Raw genomic sequence first — 11419 nt, 5'->3', positions numbered from 1 at the left:
GTTAAAACTCAAATTTGAGTTGTTCCGTAAGTTTCGAATTTTACACTCAAATTTTAGGTGTTGAGCACTTACATAACGACGTGAATTTAAACTCCGTCAATGACTAATCTAACGTCTAATCAAAAAATATCTATCGTTTGACAAAAAAAAAATACCCGTAAACACACCCAAACAAAATGGATTGCCAACTTGTACCGTCGGATTACTACGAATCAGCAAATTCTACCACCGGAGTTGATACTTCGGTCCATGACATACAAAAGACCGATTCAGAAATCGTTCAAAAAAGCCGCACTTCCACCGGAAAACAGATCGTTTGAACAAATACACACCAAGAAAAATTGGAACAAAAGCACAATACCAAAATGATCAGTGTACTGTTTTGTATTATACTCGGACTCGGGCAGGTTCGAAAAACCAGAACAAATAATACAGAGGAGAAAATTCTGAGCTCGCCCTCGACCACCAGCCAAAACAAAAATGCCTCTGCTACAAAAGAATATTACAAGACAACAGAACATATCCACACAACCTATGACACAATTATTTAAGCTGCAACCTTTTCAACCCATGATAAAACAACAGAAGAACAAAATAAAACGATGTGACGGCTCGTGAACCTCATAAAATTACACTAAATGGTAAGTTCTATCAAATAGGTTGCCCTACTGACTAAAACACCAAAATCAAACATCGAACTCCGAAGGGATAGTTCAACATGCCTCAGTAGCTGCTGCCCATTGGTGGCATGCCATAAGGCGGCATGCCCATTGGTGGCATTCCTCCCATAGGTGGCGGTGGAGCATACCCTCCTCCCATACCCCCGCTCATACCAGGAATTGGTGGTGCAGGCAAAGCAAGAGGCAGCAACTGAGCATACATGTTCTGCAAAGCAAGTTAACTCAATAAGTCATTATGCAAAACGACGTTTAAGAAGAGAACAAACCGTAAATTGGGAATGCGGGGATTGACGTGATTAGAACCAGAAGGCATGCAAATTTATAAGATGATTTCAAAGTGTTTACCTGCTGTGCAATTACTTCTTTATCTTCTTGTTCTTTAGCCTTGATCTCCTTTTGCGCTTCAATTTTGTCTTTAACCAGTTCATCAACTTTGCCAGTGTATTCACGGATAAACTGTAAAACGAAGGTTACATAAGGTTCCCAACAAAGTAAGCAAGACTTGATGAAAGAATTCAATAACCCTTTACACGCAAGAATCAGTTAGGAACAAGACAAAAATATTACCTGTAACAGATATGGGAAAGCAAAGTCGATCATGTTGTTCATCCATGCAAGTTCAAGGACAATGTCCGGCCTTATCAAATCGTAACAGACAAAGAGGCACGATGCAAAGCATTCTTTCTTTCCCTGCAATTTGAGGAAGAAAATTCATGAATTATCAGAAATGTCAGCAGGCCGGGAACGACAGTAAAGAGAATGCACTCATAAAATAGAGAATGCATTCACATTCTAAAATCATAATTCGTGAAAAAATGGAGTCTTATAAAGAGTTCCATACCTGTTCAATGAAGTAAACAAGCAACTCCTCGGCCAGTTCACGGTCACCAGATTGTGAGGCTGTCTCCATGGCATCTTTGTAAAGTTTGTCTTTCTTTGACAATCCAATGGACTGCTTCCACCTTCCAGCTTTCTTGTAAATATAAGCAGCAACCCGTCTCATTTCCAGAAGCTCATGTTTCTCAATCTGACCAAACAAACAGTATAAGGATCTTGCACATGAACACCTTAAACAGAGAACAGACTAGAAATAGAATGCATTTTACCTTTTGAGCGAGGCCTATTTGGTCAAAGCTATCGTGCAAATCAATTGATTCGCGCAATCTTTCATAGTCTTCCTCCTCAACATAAATCTCATTCAAAGCCTCGTTCACAGCAGAGACATTGTTGCTCTGAACTGCAACCATGTATGGCTTCACGAGAAGCAGGTGACCAGCCTACAATTTTCAAGCACTGAAGAATGTAAACATAAAAGCCATGGAGATGAAATCCAAACTTCCAATGCTTTTTTGTTGGATGGGAGGGCACCAAGTATCTAAGAATCCCGTAAATAAATACATGTACATTCAATTACCTTCCGCATGATGTCAACAACACGTGTGTGATCTACACGAAGCGCGAGCACATTTAGAAGATCGTTAATGAGATCCGGGTGCTCTTTCAAGTAGAAGTGCACAGCCTTGTAATATAGCTCCACGTTGGCAACTTTAACTGCCACATCTTTGAACTGCATGTGATCCCAGGCTTCGGGGGAGTGATTCATGATGGTAGTTGCAGCATTATCAAACTCATCATATTGAATATACAGATAGGTCAGCTCCTTCCAATGTTGCTGCTCATCACATGCTCTTATAAGCTTGGGGATATTTAGACGATTTGCGAACAATTTGATGTGCTCCATAAGTTTCTCTGGACGATATCTAGCATACAGAACCCCCAACTCGGTAAAGATTCCCATGTGAGCACGTTCTAACCCAAGACCACTCTCCATTAGAGATATAAGCTCATTGAAGCATCCTCTATTCTGGTAGTATTCACTGACCTCTTCCAAGTCATCCACCTATAAAATTCAAATCAACACATAGAATTAGTGAAAACTGTATAAATATGACCAAACCTAGACTAAAAATTCACCTTAGAAGTATACGAGACAAACAGATGCAAAAAACAAAAAAAAAAAAAAAAAAAACCTGTATAATAATGTTGAGACCACAAATCTGAGCTAAGCGGAACTCCTCAGCATCAACACAAGCAAAGCAAACCTCCTTCCATGTCTTTGAACTGTTAGCTTTTCGTGCTGCATCAACAGCACCTTGAAATTGTTTGAGCTTCACAAGTGTGACAGCCAACTTGGCCCAGTTAGATATGAAGGCATATATTATCTTTGCAGCTTCATAGAGAGCCTCGTCATATAGGCGATCACCAACATTTTGGAGATTAGCGACATTTGGCATAAGAATAAATTCTTCGATGTCAGCAAGCCTATCAATCTTTGCATATGCATAAATGAGCTCACTGTCCACCTTGGGCTCTCTGACCTTTTGCCTAACCATTAGAAGGTACTTCACCAAGTCATGGTACACATCAGCATCCTCAGAAGCACGAATAACATCCAAGAATTGGGTGGCATCATCCGCACGGATAAATGATTCAATAGCATCGCTCACTAGACCCTCCCGAAGTTGAGCCTTTGCAACCTGGCTCCAAACAGCATCTTCCTCCACACGGAAGGCAAACTCCACAGCCCTATCGATGCTTCGGATGTTATCCAACAAGACATTAACAGCTTGGACATTCAAGTTAAACTTCTTGAAGATTGCAAACGCTTCCTCATACAATTGGGCTTCCACAGCTACTTCCCCAACTGCAGGTCCATCAAAATTATCTAGCCTATTAATATAATCCATAACTCTAGACGGATCTGCCTTGATGGCTGTCAAAATTAGCAGGTTTTGCAGATTAAAGTTTCCACTGAAGGCAGAGTTTTGAAGCACAATCTTTTCAAGAAGCTCAATTAATTCGTGAGGCAAATCAGCAGTCATGAAAGCCTTAACAGCCGCAGAAACTTGTTCTGGGCTCTTGCTCTCGGGCAAGGCAGTAGAAACAACTTGATCAATAAGCTGTCTTCTGTACTCATTCTCAGGGTCAAGAACTTTCCCCCAAAGATCTTCATCCATCCTCTCAACCACATACCTAGTAACAAAGAATTAGTCAGTAAACCTCCAGGTACTCGAATGAGATGAAATTTGAACAAAGAATTAGTCATAAGATACTAATCACCAACCTTGCTTGCAATTTGAACAATGAGTTCTTATTTGTGACATTAATAAGTTCATCGTCACATTGTCCACGGCGGTAAGCAACAACAGCTAGGGTAGGATCACGTTTCTCACAATATTTACCAACAACACGTGAATCATAATACGGGTTTGTGGTAAGGAAGTGCTCTGGATTATTGCCACTATCAATGATGATTTTACCCAAAGCATTGTGCACATGTACATCTTGGCTTCCCTCACTCACAAGATGCTCCAAGAACTGTGTGAGTAAACGAAGGCGATTCCTAGAGAGAGGGAAAAGAATAAGAAAATTAAGTGAGACAAAAAAGATGATGGAAGGGTAAAAATTAGGATTGCGTGGCATTGTGAATACGTACCTCTTCTCACATTCCTCCACAAGGGGCTCCACTGGAAGCAACGAACGAACAGAAAGAATCAAGCCTTTGATAAAATCTTCAGGGCACTCATCATCTAGCAACTGTCCCACAACTAATGGAGCATTCCCAGGGTTCACCTACACAATGAACCAGCAAAATTTTCAATGATGGAACCCAAAAGAGAATTCAGAGTGTCGAACGAAGGCTCAAAGCCTCAAATAGTACCTTCTGAACGTAACCTTCAATGTAACGAAGCATATTGTTCGTGTACAAGTAGTGGGTGAGATCTGGAACAAATCCAAAACGATCACAAACATTAATTAATGGACGTGCATCGGGGAGCTTAGCTTCCATTAAGAAGTTCTTTGTCTTCTCAGCGTCATAGAAGTTTGATTCTCTTGTAACTCGCTCCACCTCCTTGATTTGTCCAGTTTTAGCAGCTGCCTCAATGTACTTGAAGTGGATATCAGGATCCTCACTGTATCACATTTTAAAGTTATATAAAAATCAAGAATAAACTGGAGGAGATATCCAAACACAAGAAAATAAAGAAAACTTCTTCAACAGATTACCTTGAGCTCAAAAACGAACCAAGGAAGAAGTACAACCCTTCATATGACTTGAACTGTTCAAAGAGCTTCATGCATTGATCAACACCCAACTGCTCAGAATATTCCTTAGCAACCTGCGCAAGTATTACTAATTGTTTCAGCTAATGCTCCAGGCATGGTTTCAACATCACGGTAGCAAAAAGAAAAAAAAGGTGTACCTGCACAATGATCTGAAGGTTTCCTCTTAAGTTGACCAATAAAAGATCTTTCATGCACTCCAACGCCCATTCTTTCGACAGAGTGCCAAAAAACTCCACAAGTGACTGTGGCTCTATTGCATGTGTATTCACTATGACACGTTTAATATCAGGCAACTCTGAGTAATGCTGCAACAGAAGCAAAATGTTTAGCACAAACGTTACTATTAGAAATACAGAGGACAATTAAAAGAAAAGGAATTTGCAACACATCTTACTTGCAAAGCTCGCACATAAAGACCAGCTTTTTCGCATAGCTGGGCAATACGAGGACGGTCATAATGACTGAACATTCCATTGGCTAAAATAGCATCGGCCACATTAGGAAAAGTCACTAAATTGATCTCAAGGACCTGCGTGGATGAAAAATGTCAACCAGCTGAAATAGGAATGTACAGATCATTTATAAGTAGTTTTAATGATAGAAACCTTTGTTTGCAGGAATGCATGCTCTGGAAGATTTGGCTTTAAAACATCCAATAGAAAGGCGGTTGCCTCACGAATAAGGTTCCTCTAAAATAAACAAAGAGAAACAAGAAGCATGTGAGCAGTATTTTTTATTAAATAATATCCATAACTACTAAGGTGAGCACAGCATAACGTAAAAAGCTAGTACTAAAGAAAGTAAACACACCTGAAGGAAGAGATCTGTTATAGTGTTGTAATCAACTGGACAACCACCTTCCATTTGAGACATCATTAATGCAAAATTAACAGCACCCTACATTAAAAACCACATTTTAACCTGGTTCAGTTTAAATTTATACAACGTTGTAAACAAGTTTCAATTCCATCTACATACAATTGCAAACCAAATGTACACAGTACATCAAACTGCGGGGGGTACTAACTGAAAAAATACAAATGGAAGTATTTCGTATTCGATGGGACATTCACCAAAAAAGGATCAATGCGTGATCTATTTATGCTTTCAGCTTTCAAGAACTAAATAGAAAATATAAGCTTTTGGAGTATTATATGAATACCTGAGGATCTGCTCGAAGAATTGTTTGCAAAAGGAACAGGTAGTCAGGTGTGTAGCCAACCTAGAGCAACAAAGATAATGGCAATGCTCAGACACCAAACAACCATTTAACAAATATAAAAACAAACATTTAGAAAACCAATTACTACGCAATAATTCCTCACCTGCTTTGAGTAGATCAGTATTTTGTCAAACTCCCTTCGCTCAGCAAAAGCTGCAACAACTTTGGGAGTTGCTCTGGCTTTAATATATATTTTCAAAGCCAGATCATTATCCACAGTCTACAAGAAAAAAAAAATCAGAGAGATTAATATAAAAAATGTAAATAACTGAAAATCGACATTTAAATTCAAATCGCAAAGCCAACCTTCACAAGATCTCCCAGTTCCTCACTGCATTCGAGTTTGTCCTCGGCCAACCAGTTCTCCAAAAGGTTCTTCTTATTCTGGTTCACCACAAGACGTGACAATTCCAATGATTCAAATGCGTTGAGCTTCCCTCTTGTCAAGAGTGTCCCAAAGTACTGCAACAAAGGTGGTGTTTGCCCAGCTTGGACAGGAACACTCTGCAACACATCAGAAAACAAAAATCATTAGCAGAGTGCAAGAATTGTAACTCTCACCCTCTCAAACAAATGAACATACAATCTAACCCTATCAAGCACAATATGTCTTTTGACCAAGTATGCTGTATCTCAGTTTAGTCCGCTAGATTACCATTTAGTATATATTCATTTCTCTCCAGTTCTGACACAGATGCAGCCACTTGAATTCATTTAATTCTCCTAACCTCTACAAAGCATCAATAACATTGCTCATAAATGTTCTACTACCAGAAAAATGCTATATGTACTTCGTATCCGATCTAGCCAATTAGAGAACACTCAGATATATCAAACACCCAAGAACAAGAACTACCAGAACACATCAAACTGCATACCAGAAGCTTGATACAAACAGAATTGAAAACAAAAATATTAGATACATGTGAAACACATCCAGGACAAAATCATGGAAGAGAGAACTATTGCTTAAAGAAAGAAACATGTACAAATAATACAGAAGCAAAATGGAAACCTGAAATTTAGCAACAGTATCAGGTGTGCGGAGAATTCCTTGTGGGGACTCCGCAGCAAGCTCAGCAGCTTCTTTGTACTTCGTTTGGGCAAACAGTTCTTGAAAACGCTGGACAACCTGTAAAAATCATGTAGGAACATCAGAAATTAAAGTAGAGAGGATTACACCTTATCAAATCATGGCATAACAAATGAGATAGCCAAGTACAACCCAGCCAACAATCAACAATAATCGTTCACCATATAGATTAAGGCCTTCTCTAGCCTCACCTCCCGTATCTCAAAGCGTTATTAACTTGTCCAAACGTTAACTATGCTTACTTAAATACCGCCCCTGTAGAAAATCTAGTACTATTCAAGCATAAATTGAATTTTAAAAGAATATCTTACCAGATTCTCAGCACCTGGAAGATTTCCTCTTTTAGCCAGATTGACAGCAAGCTCCAAATTGTTTAGCTGCAAATGCAAACAAGATAACATTTTTAAGAACAACTTGCTACCTTCAATACCATAGCACCACAGCAAGAAAGAAGAAAAACATTTCAAACATACCTGGCCGCTGACAAAAGGCACAATTGTTTGCTCATTAATTGTAGCCAACAACACCTGGCCCCGCCTATTAACCGCATAAAACCCTCCAACAGATGAAGCCTCCGTTGTCAAGAAAATTGGATCCGGACTAATTCTATTTCTGTAAACGGCACTAGCTGTCTCTAAATCATACACAAATAGTAGCCCAAGCTTTGTAATTACATAAATCAAGCTGTACTTGTGAGACATCTGCCAGATAAACAAAATCCATATTAATATATGTACAGTGTACACGATTAGTTAAAAAACACTGGCGTAATTCAGTACCTGCATGGCGACTGGGAAATCATCATTAAAATCTGGAGGAAAGAAAAGATCTGCTTGTTTCTTCGTAAAAGATGGTTTCCCTGCAATATGATCAAACTCACAGTTAATTCCATTAACTTGAAAACAACCAAAATAAACACAAAACAATATATATTCAATATCTTCCCAAAATTTGCTATTAACTGAAAATGCCAACCGTGTACAAACTTAATAAGTTAATATCACATAAAATTTAACCTATACAAGTTTTTAATCTAGTTTATGAGCTAATAATATTAAACTTATTCCAATAGATATTCCCAGCAGATGTCACCAATATTCATACAGCCAACCCCACTTGATGGGATAAGGCTTTGTTGTTGTTGTGTTGTTGTAGATGTAACCAATATCTCCATGGTTAATTAGTTTTAATGATAAAAGAAATACCCTATCCAAGAAACCATAATCAGCACTTACAAATTTAATGGAGAGGAGATTTTGTGTAAGGGAACAAAAAATCATGTGTCTAATAAACAGAACCCGGCAGCCAATTCATTTCATGAATGAACATATGACTTTAATTTAATATAATCCTAGTATCAACCTGGCTGGGCACCGAGCTCAATAACATGCAACTTTGATGTAATCTGTCCAGCATTGAGGGTCTTAGTGGCAAAAGAAATAAGAGTTGAAGAATTCTCATTCCCTGGGACCTGTGCAAAATAGACACACCAGGTCAACAATATTCAAAGATGCATATATGTTTGTGTATTAACAGATTGTGAATAGTAAGAGGGTGCAGGAAATTATAAATAGTAGGAAAAAGGGTGAAACTTGCATACCTTGTATTGGGCAAAAGATGCAGCATGTGCTTCAAGAGCTTGACTGCGTTGCTGATCCACAGAGAAGAGTTGCAAATTTCCTTTCACCAATTGTGGCCTCTAGAAAAACAAGATTAACAATGAGAAGCAGTACAGTAGAGAAGTGGCTTTAAAAGAGAGGGGCTGTAATTTCTGAAAAATTGTGAACTTTATCAACAAAAAAGAGAAGGAAAACAGAACTAGTACAGCAGCAGAGTTGTTTCACAATATCAATCATTGGGAACTATAGTTCCCACAATAGTTTATGAGGATATATTGAATGTATTAAGAATAGAAGTACAAATTTGAATATAAATAATGACTGAAATTTAGAGGGCTGGCCCGCAAACACTCAATGGGTAAGATTCAAGAAAATGGGATTCGCTTATGGGAACTCAAACAGGGTAGCTAAAGATCCCAACAGTTCTACAATTTCTAACAATTTTCCCCGGCTGAGAAAAAGAATAATGGTGGACACAAGAAATAATGCTGGACAGGCATAAATAGACATAATAACACACCTCTGGTGCACCAGGAGCAATTCCAATCAAAACCAACCACTTCTCGGAAGGATCACAGCGGTAATTTATAATCTGATTGTTAGCCAGATTAGCTGTTCGCTCAAACACCTTTACAGGTTCAGATTCACCTACAAGGAGATGCAGCGATGAACAAGCAAATAAAGACCAAAAGTTTAACACAACAAACAAGTTGATACCATTAATCTGTAATGTTTCCATGCAACAAAAGCCAGAAGAAGTATGATTGTATAATACTCAAACAACTTATTTAAGGCATCTTACCTTCAATTGACCAGTGGTATACTGTAGTCTGAGTGACTAAACCCAACATCTTTGGGGTTATCCACTTCCAGAAAACAATCTACAAAAGAAACAATGGGGAAAGGTAAGCTAGACTGTTTAAAACCTCGCAGAAAACGAGACCCGGGTATTCTTATGCAATATACAAGAGATGCCCAAAAACACACTAATTAGTAAACAAATGAAGTGAGTACCTGCTCCGGCATAAGATGTGATTTCAGTTTTGCTTTCATCTCGATGTTAAATATTTGAAGATGATCCTGAGTAGTACCTTGGACTCCAGCTTCAAGTGGATATGACAACACATGATCAATAAGAATTTAAAAAAAATTGTGGTTCATAAAGAAAGGTAAGACGCCAGTAAGTAAGATCCAGTAGATAAATAAAGTTAAAAACTTAGATTGTATATGATAGTAACTACTGATTCAATTAGTCTATGACGAAACTTGCTGCATACTAATTTAGTAATCTGAGGTTCAAAAAGTTGGTGCAATAGCAGCACACATGCATGATGCATTCAGATCAAGAGCAGAACACTAAACCAGACCACCTTTCAAAAGTGACGACACGTATATGCAAAAAAAAGGTATTCCAGCAATGCAAACAAGTAGCTATAACCTACCTTTCAAGGCAAGAATTTTGGAATTCGGATTCATAAGTGCAGAGTCCGCGGTGATAGGCCTCCTCAGAGGTTGCATCGGCATACTCATATCGATAATAACAATACTGTTCTGAGGCGAAGTCTCCCGAACGCATATGTACTTATCGGATTCCATAGTAACATGTGTAAACGTTATGAATTGTGGATTAATCCCAACGCTCGGAAGCTGCAATCAGATCAGATCATACAAACTCATCAATCACTTATCGTACAAACTCATCAATTACTTTATAATTCTTGTCAAAACCTCTGTGAACAGTTAATCGTGTGCTAAACTCAGTAGTTCTAAGTAACACAACTTCTCAGATCTGATCAGAAACCGAAAATTCCAGAAACTTTCAGATCTATCTGAAGCTTAACACAAAACTAAGTAGCAAAAACGAAGTAAAAATCACAAATCGAGCGAAGTCATTGACCAAAAAAGAAACTAATTCAGCTAAAAAGCAAGTGTAAATTTCAATTGAGCTTAAGAAGCATTCGAATCGGAAGCCAAAACAGACCGTTAGGGCCTCCTTCATGGTGATCGGAGCGTTCGCGGCCGCCATGGCTGCGGAGCAGATCGACGGCTCGGAATCGGCGGCTTGGATCTACGGATGCGATGCAGCCGTGAAGTGTGAGTCCACCGCGGAGAGAGAGAGCGTTCGAACCCGGCGAGGGATTCGAATCGCTGAGAGAGATCTAGCAGCACCGAAACCCTTGGACCCGCGAAAGCGAACAAAGGGAGAGAGATCTGAGGAGAAAGGGGGTTAGAACGCAGGTCTGATTTTTTTTTTAGGGGATTTTATGAAATGGAATTTTATTCCAGTGAAAAATATAAACGAGGCGCAGAGATCTCACCCAGGCCACTTCGAGAGCTAAAATATTAAATAAATTAAATATTTTAAAATATTCGGATGAGGAGGAGAAAAAATTTAAAAATAATTACGTGTTAAAAATGTTCTGTCGTGCGCTTTACTCATTGGCTGAATTTCTTCATGCACAAGTGGTTGTGGATAGTCGCCGGGTCATTAGATGCGGGTCCGGATTTAACCCGACCTTTTTCAACGACTGTTCACATGGTAACATGTGGTAAGCATGATATATATATATATAGGAAAGTATTTCGAAAATACATTTTTTTTAATAGAGTTTTTATCATAAATAGTCTTTGAAATTGAACAACATTATAAATATGGTTCGTAAAATTGAAAATCAAT

General features: G+C 38.6%; 1 protein-coding gene across 1 annotated transcript; it reads right to left on the bottom strand.

Annotated features, from left to right (window-relative positions):
• Positions 1-366: 366 nt before the first annotated feature.
• LOC137734850 (clathrin heavy chain 2-like) lies at positions 367-11057 on the bottom strand. The gene is made up of 29 exons (XM_068474154.1): positions 10724-11057; positions 10185-10389; positions 9757-9845; positions 9545-9623; positions 9263-9390; positions 8724-8822; positions 8486-8594; positions 7903-7982; positions 7597-7824; positions 7435-7500; positions 7046-7162; positions 6337-6534; positions 6134-6250; positions 5971-6030; positions 5619-5705; positions 5414-5497; positions 5203-5337; positions 4946-5113; positions 4749-4861; positions 4402-4654; positions 4177-4313; positions 3805-4083; positions 2711-3713; positions 2095-2580; positions 1787-1957; positions 1522-1707; positions 1248-1370; positions 1026-1136; positions 367-885 (listed from the first exon to the last, which is right to left on the bottom strand). Exons 1-29 carry the CDS (start codon positions 10766-10768, stop codon positions 724-726), a joined length of 5118 nt encoding a protein of 1705 aa, XP_068330255.1. The 5' UTR covers positions 10769-11057; the 3' UTR covers positions 367-723.
• Positions 11058-11419: the final 362 nt, after the last annotated feature.

This window comes from Pyrus communis, chromosome 5, assembly GCF_963583255.1.
Source record: "Pyrus communis chromosome 5, drPyrComm1.1, whole genome shotgun sequence".
NCBI classification, from domain to species: Eukaryota; Viridiplantae; Streptophyta; class Magnoliopsida; order Rosales; family Rosaceae; genus Pyrus; species Pyrus communis.
This window is presented reverse-complemented; position numbering and strand designations above follow the sequence as displayed.

What these genes read in the sequence shown, in the direction of transcription:
- LOC137734850 (XM_068474154.1), bottom strand. Translation starts at nt 10,768, where the DNA reads ATGGCGGCCGCGAACGCTCCGATCACCATGAAGGAGGCCCTAACG. An exon ending in CCATGAAGGAGGCCCTAACG is followed by an intron (nt 10,390 to 10,723) that starts GTCTGTTTTGGC and finishes ATCTGATTGCAG; the next exon opens with CTTCCGAGCGTTGGGATTAA. An exon ending in AAATAGGCCTCGCTCAAAAG is followed by an intron (nt 1,708 to 1,786) that starts GTAAAATGCATT and finishes TTGTTTGGTCAG; the next exon opens with ATTGAGAAACATGAGCTTCT.